At 36.8% G+C, this 14,083-nt stretch overlaps 1 protein-coding gene across 11 annotated transcripts in view; it reads right to left on the bottom strand.

Moving 5' to 3' along the window:
* Positions 1-14,083, bottom strand: part of LOC148653629 (gephyrin) — a 502,682-nt gene that overhangs the window by 102,407 nt on the left and 386,192 nt on the right. For all 11 annotated transcript variants that reach the window (XM_088648883.1, XM_088648886.1, XM_088648885.1 and 8 more), the window contains exon 8: positions 8,312-8,446. In XM_088648883.1, the coding sequence (XP_088505009.1) occupies positions 8,312-8,446 (135 nt within the window). The remainder of the gene's footprint in view (positions 1-8,311; positions 8,447-14,083) is intronic.

The following is a 14,083-nucleotide window of genomic DNA, read 5'->3' as shown; positions in this document are numbered from 1 at the left end:
GAGAAAAAATAATCTGTGTGACCTTCTTATTCACAGCTCCCTTAACCACCCACAGCTACTATTTAGACCAGGTACTTTCCCTTTCAACACCTGCAAATAAACATGTATAACCAATACAACACACATTCCAGGCCCGTCCAGACAATTCTGTGTCACCCAGATGACATCAAATGCTCAGCCATTTACACTGGTGATATAGGAAGATGACTGGCAGACTTTTTTGGAAACATGTCAGAACTATAAGGTTCAAAGATCTCTCCAAACTAATAGTAGTCTGCCATTTTACATCACATGGTCACAATTCTTTTGTTCTCTCCATCTGCATCCTCATACAAGATTTCCGGAACTCAAAATCAAAGACATCCATAACCAAAATTATAATGAAACTAGGATCACACCTTCCCCCTTCCCCCACTCCTTCTAAATCCTCTCTATTCATTTGCAGATTTTGGCTTCCTGCACCTCCTCCTGTTCTCCCTTAGTTTACTTCTCTCCTGCTTTATGCCCTATTCCCCCTGCTCCCTGCCCCTTCTCATCTACTCTGACTTTTGTTATCCTATGCCTTATTTATTTTCTACTTTTCTTCATCCCTTAAACATGAAGATGGCTCCACAGCGGAAACATAGTGTTTATTATTTCTTTAGCAAAGGTTTTTGTTCTCTACCTTTCAGAACATTACAAACCTTTGCCAGTTCAAATATAATCAACCAAATGACTTGGTTACACCCCTTCAGCAAGGGACAATAGGGCGTATCAGAAGGTATGCAATACTGAGAAAACATTATATTATTACACACCTTTTGAAAACCAATTAAATATGAAGTTCAGCCACACAATTAAAAAGATTTAGGATTAAAGAATAGAAAAGTAATCCAATCCAGTGAACCTGAAAGCTTTTTGGGAATTAATTTAGAGTATTTTAGATTTTGACTTGGTGGTGAAAAGCAGAATAGTAGCCCTCGCTGATCTCTCATGTCTCTTAAATTCCTATCACAGTGTTGATTCAGACATCACTAAAAACCCACAGTGGTGAGCACTTTTTATCTTTTCTGCATGACAACACTTGGATTAGAAATAATCACAAAATCAGTTCAAAGCATGGCAAAAACAATTAGTTTTGCACTCATCTAAAAAAACTATCAGTGTACAGTATATTCTTCTAATCTGCTCTGAATGTTAACACCTCTACTTCATGACTCAATATTAAACTAAACTGTCTTGATAAATTTAGATGTTACAGTATGTGAGGATAAATATTGTATATAAATTTAAGTTATTGTAGATTTAACCTTAACTATTAACTATAATGGGAAGAGCAGTGTGAGTTTGATCAGGAAGATGCAATGTGCAATGTGCATCTTTGAGAGGGTTTTTCAAAACACACATCTTCCAAATGCCAGGTGAAAACAATTCTCTTATTGTTCAGCAAATTAGACCTGGACCGTGTATTCATCAATGAAGTAAAAAAACAAACAAATTACAGACAACAGACTGTTTGTGTGCTTTACAGTGGCCACGCAAATCAGCTCTCAAAACTGTCACAGTGAGACAGTCTGTGTGCTAGACGAAGCCAGAAAGATAAAGCTGCATTAATTGAAGCCAAGTTCTTCTGGAAGGAAGTCCAATGACAAAAATCATTCCATTAATGTTTTCTGAAGAATTCTGTGGACATTTACTGTAAGAAAATTAGATAAATAAGATTAAAAGAAAAACTCTCAGTTGCATAAATATTCAACTAATTTGCAACTGTAGCCCTACGTCAACTAAGGTGCAAATGAGGTGACTGAAAGGTCACAAAATCAGTGAAATAGCTTCTGCCTAATCAAAATTGTACTACAGAACTTGAAAATCACTCATGTGTATAAAAAACATCCAAGCTGAAACCTATAGTTATTTAAATAAGCAAAAATGAAGGCCAAGGAGATTGAAATGATTCAGTGATGAAGTGAAGAGATAGAAGGAAGAGGAGCAGAGTACAAAACAATTTCAGATACACTGATTATCTCTCTTAGCCTAGTGAAGTCCATCATTAAGAAGTGGAGGATGTATCACACCAACTGGATTCTAACAAGATTGCGCTCCTTCTCCGTCCTGTCTCTCATTTCCAGTTCTTTGCTGTCCTTCCGGTGTTTCTCTCTCTCTGGGGCTATATATTTCCGGGTCTTTCATTCTGCCGGTGCTCAGCATTGACGTTCGGATGTCCTGAAACCCGCCTAGCACCAGGTCGCCACCACGTCTGCTACCTGAGAGCATAGGTTTCGATACGGCATTCCCTGAACAGCTGAGCCAGGGCTAATCCCCGTCTCACCGCTATGCATAGGGTCTTTTCGCTCTCCTGCCGTTCTACGGTTCGTCCCTTCTGACATCCGTGACAAAGATCAGCTCACCTTCGGAACTGAGCAGTTGGGAATGCAGAAAACTGGTTGAGGATGTCACACTGGAGCCAACAATGGCCTTGCAACTCTGTGATCACACATTACCAATAAGTCAGTCTCTATATAAAGCTATATTTGGAAAGAAATAAATAATTGCTGAAAAGGTCTCATCTTACTACAAATCTCAGAAGAGATGTATTATAGATATATGACAGAAGGTTTTTTGATCAGACAAGACTAAAACTGAACTTTTTGGTCTAAATGTCAAGTTTTACATATGGTGAAGCCCAACACAGCAGATCACCCAATCAAACCCATTCCAACTATGAAACAAGGTAGTGGCACTATCATGTAATAGGGATGCTTCTCTTTAGCAGGGACTGGAGTTTGTCAAGATTGAGGGAGAATTAGATTGAGCAAAATACTGCCACACCAGTCAGCCAAAGATCCTAAATGGGAATGAAATGCACATTCGACAATGACTTGAAACACAAATCCAAACACACACTGATGTGGACTGACATGAAATGAATGAATGTCCTTGGCTAGAACATTCAAAGTCATGACTTGGATCCAAAGAAAATGTATAGGTGAGGTTAAATGTTAGCAATTTCCCCCAAGAATCTGAGGCAATTTGGTCAAATTTTGAATGATCAAAACTTACACCATCCCACTGTGCAAAGATGTTAGAGACCTATCCAGAAATACAGATTGCACTAATTACAACCAACTATGCTTCCACAAACTAGTGACCTAGTGAGCAGAATACTTTCAACTTCTTCGATATGTCTTCTTTGCACATTTTGATGACACTTAACATCTAGGATCCTGCTCAGGGTTTAGTGCAACCACTACAGCTTTGAATAATATAGTTTAAAATTATGTTAGATCATTGGCAATACAATGAAATGTGACATTATTAGTAGTTGATAAATACTTCTGCAAATCATTACATATAAATAGAAAGATAACAGAGACAGATGGACAGACTGATACATACTGTAGTAAAAGTGGGAATGAACTACCTGGCTTTCAAAAAGGAGTGGGAATCATCTACTGTAGGTAGGCCAGACATAGACAGTCTAAAATAAAACTGAGACATACTGTGGGATAAGAACCCCCATTCTGTTAAGAGCACCATTTGATTAATAATTACCAGTAGAAGCCAGGACTGCTGTTGAACAATATAATATGTATTTATGGAAACAAATTGCTTTTCACACTTATAGCTTTTATTTCAATGTACATGCAAACTAATTGCTCATTTGGTAATAATGACAATGGTGATTTTAACATTTAACATTTTTTTAGAAAAAAAATAAAAGTAATTGTTACTAAAAACAAAAAGCTATTTTTTGTCTTGAATTCAGACATTGTATTAGTTATTACTACTAGAATACAATTACTCCACTGCTATAAGTCACAGTAACACATATGGACATAAATCAAGTGATGCTTTGAATGGTGTCCCTTTTGGTTGGAGGGATACTAGATTCTGGATAATGCAAAAACTTGGTTTATTTTTTATTTTGTATTCACATTCAGATTGTTTCATCTAGACTGAGGGCTATATGACCTGTTTTATCATTTCTGATTTGAGTTTCAGCAATAACGCCAGGTCTTGCTCTCTACAGTATATCACAGACAAGATGTGACAGTTTGAACACTGTATATATCAATTATTTTTTCCAAGTCTTACTCATAGGGGACTGGACACAACACTTAATAACATTACAATTATATGCCACAGGTAACAGAAATACAGATTGCACTAATTACAACCAACTATGCTTCCACAAACTAGTGACCTAGTGAGCTGAATACTTTCAACTTCTTCGATATGTCTTCTTTGCACATTTTGATGACACTTAACATATAGGATCCTCCTCAGGGTTTAGTGCAACCACTACAGCCTTGAATAATATAGTTTAAAATTATGTTAGATAATTGGCAATACAATGAAATGTGACATTATTAGTCACATTTGGACATAAATCAAGTGATGCTTCTGTTCTTTTATTTGCCGACAGGCAGATTTAAACACATGGTTTTCCAACATATTCTCCAGAAGCATTACTACACACAGCTTCATGGCTCAGGGAGAAATTTGGATTCTTCTTTGGTGTAGACAACATTTGTTGTAAGATATTATTCATATTGTTTCTTTCAAAAACATCTTGTATTTTTCTTTATACCCACTAAGTTTGGAATTGCCAAATGTTACTTTACATCCCCGCTCACAGCAGTGACTCATGCAATGCACAGGGCTCCTTTATCAGTTATCTTTTACATGTGGGGAGTTATAAGGTGCCTGGAAGGAGAGACGGCAGAAAGTGGTGTTGCAGAGGGTTTCTCATCAATGTCACTGAGACCCGAGAGAGCTCTAGCTGGGTAATCCCAGCCCTGTCCCTGTCAGTGCTCTGCCAGTCATGGACACAGCTGGCTAATGATAAAATGATAATTAGTGACAGTGAACTTCACTTGAGTACAGATTAATCTGATAACTAGTTCTTTTTCCTCTTGTGCCCATCTTTTCCCTCTTGCTCTGCTGAAGTTCAGAACTTTTATTATCTGCTTTTATTTGACCTAAAATGGACCTGAAAACCTATTTACTTAAAAACCTGGTATTAGCTCAAAATCACTTAATGAAGCTCTAATTAAATTATTTTGTGATTACTTTTTGTTTTAAGTGACAGAAACAATACAATATAAGCAACAACATAACACAGAAAAGCCTTGAAAATTTAAATCAGTGAGTGAAGGATAATAGTGAATTTAACCTTTTAAATCATATTTCAGTAATGCTGTACATCCATCCATTTTCTAACTGCTTCATCTAGTTCAGGATCATGGGGGTGTCAGAGTCTTGGCAAGGAATGAAATGAAAAGCAGGACACACAGACATGCACACACTCACACTAGGGCCAAGTTTCCCAAAGCCAATTAACCCACCAGCATGTTTTTGGACTGTGGGAGGAAATGAGAGCACCCGAAGGAAACCCAGATGAACATGGGCTTAAGGAAACTCTACACAGTTAGAACCCCGGGTCCAGAACTGAACCCAGAGTCCCATTGCTGTGAGACAGCAATGTTAACCCCTGCATTACCATTCCACCCTTCATTTATACAACAGAATGAACTACAAGTTCTCTAAATTCTGTGAATAAAATGAATTATACAACTTATAAATTGAAAACCACTAAAATGAATTGAGAGCAATTGAGAGCAGAAGCCAGCAGACACTGGGGTCTTCCAGCAGTTAGGTAATAAATACTCAGGTATAGAGAAAGTGATATCAGCAGGTGACCATTTGGATAAAGCAACACTCCCAAGCAGGTGATGGAAAGCTCTCAGCTCCAAACTGGAACAGTAAAAGAGACATCGTTTACAAATGGACATTTAACACTACTCATGCTATTACTTCCAATTCTAATAGTTGTCTGGTGATTTTAAAGCACAGTGTGATCTCAGTTTGTTTCAGGAAGACTATAAAGATGTTTTCCTTTACCTTTGTAGTGAATGGAAAGGTTTACGGAGTTTTGCAGCACTCAGATCTACACAAAAGTACAGCAGAACAAAGATGATTCAATGTGCCACCATAACAGTACTGTCAAATGGTTACATGAGTTCTCTTATCCCTTTAATTTTTGCGTGTCTTGACAGAGGCTGATCTTGCTTTTGCGTGTTCAGTATATTACAGTGTTTTATTGACCTTATGAATTGATCAGCCAGATGTCATCTACAGTATGTGCTATATAATTAAAACAATATAATTTAACAGAAAATACAGACATAAACTGGAAACGTGACCTGCCATTCGCTTTAAATACTAATGTGTTTGTACAGCAGTATACTAAAATGCAGTGACTAATACTTCTTACATGTTCTACTTGTCTTCAAAGACATCAACTCTTGCTAAAGGCTCAAATTAATTGGCAAGTTAAAAATATCCTGTTCCTCAGATCTGTCCCCTGACTTTCCAGCCCAAATCAGTAATTTGCAAAAGGGCTACTTAAAAACATCTCATGTCTTCAACCTTCTCCTGTCTCTCCAAAAACAATCTTAGATATACAAGCAACTCAGCAACAAGGCTGAAAATAACTGCAGTTAATAAACCCTGAGAAATGCAGGTACTGTACTATAAGAGGAAACTGCTGTGGAAATACACAGCTGAAATGCAAGTTATAATAAAGTAATATGAATTTTATCTATAAAAGAGTTTTATGACTGAAATACACTTATGTGTAGATTAAGGTATTTGAGTTAAGGTTTCAGATAAATATTTGCAAGAAAATTACATTGAGATTATAACCAGGAAAAGACTGAGCCTCATGAGCTCAGTGAGCCTCATGTAAAAGTTTGAGAGTTGTGATAATGTGACTGCATCATTTTTAGCTGGCTTGTATTGTAGTTACAGGGTGTAGTATCCCTTTGCACAGAACTGTAAAATAATGGTAACCACAAAGACACCAATTGATTATGCTATTACCTGGGTGTATGCTTTATGATGATATTTGCTTCACATTGTGTAAATCTGTGGTCTACAACCTAAATATAATTTTGGGTATAAAAATGAAATAGGAAAAAATATCTACTGTATATGATAAAGCAAAACAGTTAAAGCTACAGTAAACACTTACTAATTGGAAATGCCTTTACATGTATTAGCTAAACACATACTGATACTAATACTGAGCCACGACAATCAGGAAATTCACTTCCTAATGAGACTGCTGAAAAGAAGCAAATGGAAGAAATGTAATGTAGGAAGAGAAACTCCTCAATAATGTGAGAAATGAAAATCCATGAGGTTTAGTAGCTTCACAAAGCTGTTGAAATATCCACTTAGGAATGTTTGAACTAATTATTTTAAGTATAGAGTGAAGAAGGAAAGGTTTGTAAATCAGTTGTATAGTAGTTTAAATCTGTTGGGCCCCACATACAGTATATGTAAAGGCAGTGTGCAGATATATTAATGTGGATTATTTTTCTTTGTAAAAAATCAATGAATCTATGAACAAATACTAGAAACCTCCTGCTGGATAATATGGGCAACTGTGTTTATGTTTTGTCAATTAATACCGCACAAAATCTCTTTCAAAATCTCTTTGTTTTAGAGCAACAAAATAAGATGTCTAGAATTTTAGCTGCAGAAGATGTTGCTAGTCTAAGGCGCATATAGGAGATCATGAGACTGAACTATTACTAATACATAACAGGCAATGTTACTCAATTAAAACACATGGGATGAAGATGTTATCATGGTAGATGAGGCGATAAAAAATAACCACTAACATACCGTATTTTCCAAAAATCATTTTTTTTCCTGATTCACACTTCAGAATAGTTTAGGAAAAGGAATTAGAATCATATGCCAATTCCTCCATTTGAGCTGTTCTTTTTATTGCATCTCAGTTCTCTAATGATGTAAAGTGAAAACTGAAAATTACTTATACTGTAAGTCAATTTAAATATATTTATACTGTAAAATTAATAAAAATCAAAATTGAATTGTTGTATTCTGAAAAACAGAAAAAGTGGTAGTTATCTGTTGACTTCATGTATTGAACATTTGAGATAAAACAAAAAATCCACTTAAACCCCTCAGTGATACAGTGAGAAAAGCTCAGTGATTGTGATTTAAGAAAAAGACAAGGTCCTTATAGTTGAGGCCAGGTCCTTATTTCTGAGACCATTCATCAAAGCCAATGAGACAAATTTTGGAATTGTACCAGTCTTGAACTCCAGGACCTCTGCTACTAGTGACTGGTATAGAATGAAGTGCATCTGAGCTCTGCTGTTTGTAACTCATTAATTTCTCTGATGACACCCAGCATTCTCCCACGTTCCAAAACCCTCACAAGCTGGAAGCATCTGTCGTGCGGTTATGATGTAATGTCACAGCACAACAAGCAGCCGCAGGGCAGAGCACTTACTTTTGGTGTGGGGCACGAGGCGGTGGAGAGACGTGAAGTGGCCTGGGCCCGAGGAGACTCTGAGGGGGTGGTGCTAAGAGAGGCTGTGTCCCGGGGCAGTACTTGGACACCGCGGGATATGATGGAGTCTGGGATCTGCAGAGATGAGGACACAGTAAACATGGAGGAACATCCAGAAACAATTAAAACCAAGAAAAAGAGGCACTTTTATGCAAAGCTTTGTGGGAGCATGGAGCAAGAGCATACCCCGACTTCTTTTAAGAAAGAGATCCTTGAATTAATTAGTTACTACCAAGTGGGTTAGAAGTGTTGAATGGTTTACTCTTATTGAAACCTCTTATTTCTAACATATGAAAAGCTTTTAATAAAACTCATAGGATGAAAGCCCCATAGCTCTTTTGTTACTTTTTATTTCCAGCTTCCTTTCATCTTATCAGTTAGTGTATTTTGTTCTATTTTAAAAGATTCTGTATTTTTGTTCCAAAGTGCTTATACAACCTAATTTGAACAAATCTATCACCCAAGGGAAATTTAGTTGTCCTTGAAAAGTGTTTTCTTCTCCTCCTCTCTGAACATAAACTACAAAAAAAAACAACCATACAAAAAACATGCTTTATTGAAAACTGATGTTAATTCTGTATACTCATTCTAGTCCTGGTGATGTAAATATTTCTTGTGTGGGAAACAAGATGGTAAATTGATCATTTGGAAACTAATGTTAAAGAGATAAGACAACCTTTAAGTAATGGCACTGATGTAACCTCCAGCTCTTATATAAATAAAGTTCAAACATTAATTCTTTCCTTCCAGGATTTTGAATTCCCCCGCAAGCCCCATCAATGTACTGGCAGTGTGCACCTTGGCTCAATCCACATAGGGGATTTCGAACTCCTTGTTTATATGGCAAGATGATGCTACTGAGTAGCACAAAAGAAAGTTAAAAAATATTGTCTACATGTGCAGGTTAAGCTCTATGATCCAATTGTTGGATATTTGTGCCTGTGTTACATCATTAGCCAATAGATTGGGCTCCTCCTAATATCTGGATGTAGTGGTGATCAGCACCTCCATGGACAGAAGATTTAGATTAACTGACATTGGATCTTTTGGCTTCCAGAAAAAATAAATCCCTGTAGCTTCCCGGGTTACTTTAGGTTTGTGGTGATACCAGAAAGGGATGTTGCTCCAGTGCAATTGGCATTAAACCTCCCGGACATTGCTGTGAAGGTTGAAGCATGGACAACATTTCAGTGATTCATCAAGTTAACAGGTTGATAGAGACTATCTGCATTTCCTCATTTTGTGTAGTGATAGTCATTTTTAGCTGAGATTCCAAATTGGAATATAGCAATAATATTTCTACCTGATACATCAGTGACATGCCCCTATACACGTAGGATTAATTGAAAGCCGTAAAACATCTTCAACAGAATATTCTGATGAATTTAAGATTTCACTTTTTAATTAAGCTGAAAAAATAACAGCTTAAGAAACTGTTTCAGCAGATGTAGACTTATCCTTTAGTGATGTCAGTTTTGCCTGCATTAAGAACAATGTTTGACATTAATATTTAGGGTCAAATCCTTTTCAGAAAAGTGAAGATTAGTTTCAATGGGCCATTCAACTTTTAAAGCAACAATTTAAAAGTATTAGTATAAGCTATAAGAGAGAGAGATCACTTTATTGTCCATATACAATTTCTTGTATTAGGAATTTGTCTTTTTGCATACCCCAACTTACTCTCCATTTGACACACAGACAGAGAGGGAAGCTTGGGGTCAGAGCGCAAGGTCAGCCATTTGTACGGCACCCCTTGAGCAGTTGGGGTTAAGGGTCTTGCTCAGGGGCCCAACGGAGTAGGGTTCCTCTGCCGGCCGCGGGATACAAACTGGCAACCTTCCAGTCACAGGTGCAGATTCTTAACCACAGAGCCATCGCACTGCCCCATTGCAGTGGTTAGGAATTTCTTTTGCGCAACTGATATAGGTAAAAAATAAATACATAAAAATAAATAAAAAGAATTATAAGGAAAATAATATTATTTCATACGTGCATATTCTGCAACCCTAGTTTGAAAGTGATCACTTGTAATTTGATCAGTCAGGCCCAAAGTTAGGGACCTTAATACAGTAGGTGGGTTAACTTCTGGCAATTACCATATTCATGACTTGGTTGCCTTCAATGACAGCTAGCTATTTATTCCTAATTTACATTCAGCTCTTGGTAGTACAGAATGCACATAGTACTGTATATACTGTATTTATGTAAAAAATATTTTAGAGTTGGATTGATACTGCTTAACATGATTGATTTACTGTAGGTGGTCAACAGTCTATTATACAGTACAAAAGTTATTGTTAACAGATTGTGAGGACACAGGATATTTTCACTATATTTTCACAATGCTTTTATTCTACACTTCCACCACTGGTCTCTCGACTAGGAACTTGTCCAAGATTAGTTGCCTGATTTGGTGAATGGAACTATACAACTATTACAGAGTGTGCTGTGATTGTATAATGCTGTATAACATCTGTTTGTTTATGTGTTCAGCATAAAGGAACAGTCAGTTGTTATTTCACACTGTAGTTCAGCTATTTAAGGATTTAACGAGGCTAATTAGTAGCAAAGCTAACCTTAATATGGTAGAGCTGGAACTGCTACTTTTTCTTTTGCTAATTAAAATCATAGGAGAACATGAAATGCACAAGGAAATAACAGCATGCTAATAGAAAATGTCATGCCATGTATCACAGGTGAGCTTTTCGAGTACACAACCACAAACAGAAAAAAGTCTGCCTGGCATGTTTTGGCTCAAAACCCTATCTAGAAACATGTTGCTGAATAGTTGCTGTCTTAATGTCCAAGTTCTCCACCATTGCTACAATCCGAAAGGTCACTGTTGCCAACTAAGCTTTTCAACTGCCAACTGCATTGCCAATTGTGCTTGTTGATCCAAGGTCTGCTTCAGCAAATCAGCCATTGTAGCCGATTCTGGAGAGCCAAACCTTTTCAGTATTTTCTTTCTTGAAAAAGATAGGATACATGTCCTGTTTCTCTGTATTCCTAACCATCCAAGAATATCAGAGATGTTAATGCACCAAAAAGAAAATAACACAACTTGAAAATGAATAAAATTGGTGCTGGTGGCAGGAGCTTCAGCATTAGGCAGCTCTGCAAGAACTATGGTCACATGACCTCCCTCATTAAGATAAGATCACTTCACTGGCCATATGCAATTTCTTGCATTAGGAATTTGTCTTATCACATACCCCAACTTGCTCTCCATGAGACATACATACAAGGAGATAAGCTTGGGGTCAGAGCGCAGGGTCAGCCATTTATACAGCACCCCTGGAGTAGTTGGGGGCTAAGGGCCTTGCTCAAGGGCCCAATGGACTAGGATTCATCTGACGACCACAGGATTTGAAGCGCCAACCTTCCAGCTACAGGTTCAGACCCTTAGCACAGAGCCACCGCTCTGCCCCGTTAAGAATTTTATCGAAAGCTTCTGGAAAATGGGTTGTAGATGTCAGTTTCCCACCAGAAACAATAATCTTTAAGAAGCTTCTTCGGAGAAACAGTTCAGTATTTATATACTGTAGACAAATCATTTTCATCTTTCAAGAAATGCAAATAAGCAATAAATAAGGTGAACAGAAGATTAAGCTGTACAGTTAAAAGTGTGGACATAAAATCAAGGGGTATTATGTTAACACTGTACAAAGAAAAGCAATAACTTCCTTAGAATACTGTGCATAATTTTGGTCACCGAAATACAAGAAGCATATTGCTGCTCTGACAGCAGTTGAGAGAAGACAAAACATATACATTCTTAGGCTCAAGGGAATATCGTACCAAAGCCGAATTTACACTGCTTCTGGTCCTTTATGCTCGCATACCTTTCGCTTTCTTTATACTGTTGACTGTGTCCGTTAATTTTTATACTGATTGCATCTGTGAAGCATTAACTGACTATTTCAGAAATAAAGTAAGCTCCTCCACTTGTTCACTATTTCTTGTCAACACTACAGCATGGATAAAAAACTGTATAACCAAACATATTCAGTAACTACAAAATAGATTCGAGTATTTCATTAAGGAAATTCGATTTTAATTACATTGTATCACTGTCATTTAGTTTATTAAATACAATATTCACTGTGCATCAACAGTAAATGAAATTACATTGCAGACCAGATCGTTTAAGGAGTGTTAAGTTTGTGGAGTGTTTTGTACTTCTCCACTTTAACAGTTTTTCTGTGTTTGAAATAATTTTAAAACAGAACCTTTCAATGAAAACAGACATGCACTTCAGCTATACAGTAGGGTTTCAGGGAAACTAGTAACAACTGGTCTGTCCCCTTGCAAGCATCCTATTTTTAATCATCCTACTTTCTGGGGGGTTAGTGAGATGTTAGAATATTGGGGTGAGGTAATGAATAAAATACAGTAGTTCTACAGATTACACTATACAGCTAATTTGTATGTTTGTACCCTCAACGTAATTTGCATACAGATCCAGCCATTCAGAAGGCACGAGGGATGCTGCAGTAGTTTGCAGTCCAGCCACTGCGCGAGATTGCATGAGACTGTGACAGACTGCGGTAGACCGCAGCATTTTAGAAATTTTCAGTTATGTGAGTGTGCTACTTTGTAAAACCACCAGGTGAAGCAGTGAAAGCTGATTGTGGTGTGTGGAACATTTGGGCAAACGCTCGTTTTTGAATCCTGCTCAATGCTGAGGAACACTCTTTTTCCAATTATAGAATTTAAATTGTACACTGTTTAGACTTTTATTAATTTTGAACTGTTATTATACTGGAGCTTGTGAACATGATGTGCCTTTTTCACGTTTACATCCACATAGAGAAAATTCAAAGGTAAATAACAGTACTGTAATGTAATACATACCTAATGTACACACAGTAAATGGTAGTGATAGCTAAAAATGAAAACATACACAACAGTATTCCACCCTTTTCATAAATGTTTTATGCATCAAAGTCTTTAACATGGTGACTTACAGTGCATTATGCTTTTAAAGTGCTTGTTCAGGCATTATATACAGTTTATATATTGCACTTCATAAAAAGTTACTGTATTATGTTTTATCCTTTTCTAAGAATACCTAGTAAGAACACCACTTGCTTTAATTGTAAAAAAAAAAGTTTTACTGATTTAATACCACTTGATAATAAAATTAGTATGGAATCATGTAATGAAGCAGCTAAAATATCACAAGTGGTTGGTTTGGAAACATTTTGACATTTGTGTTGTGAACACGATGTGCCTCTTTCTGGTTTACATCCACATTAAGAACATTTAGATTTTGTCTGAATATAAATTTAATCAATGAGTAATTTAACTTTAAATTTGGATTAAGAAAAATATTTCACACATGCTGTATCGCTGTAGTGGCTTTGAAACCATATGGTCTCATACTGTATATATAATACAGTATATTTATAGAAATATATAACACAACGTTGGGTTTTCTTTCTTCTTTTTTCAGCATGGAATAAACCTATTACTTGTTCCTTTGCATATCAACATATTTACTAAAATTATCCATCTCAGTAATCTCACTGGTTGCCCCGGTACTCCTTTGCAGCCTACGCATGCTGACGCAGCTACCCACCTGAACTAATATGTTGATATGTCTGGATATTTGGTTTCATGAGGCAAGTTAAAATTGTATCCAGCTGTGATTTAGCTACGTGACGTTGTCCTCATGAAGTCGCAGTGTAGTGCCTATAGAGTGTTAGTTTT

This window comes from Lepisosteus platostomus, chromosome 10, assembly GCF_059453375.1.
Source record: "Lepisosteus platostomus isolate fLepPlt1 chromosome 10, fLepPlt1.hap1, whole genome shotgun sequence".
In the NCBI taxonomy this organism is placed as follows: Eukaryota; Metazoa; Chordata; class Actinopteri; order Semionotiformes; family Lepisosteidae; genus Lepisosteus; species Lepisosteus platostomus.
The sequence above is the reverse complement of the archived record's forward strand: the minus strand, read 5'-3'. Positions and strand labels throughout refer to the sequence as shown.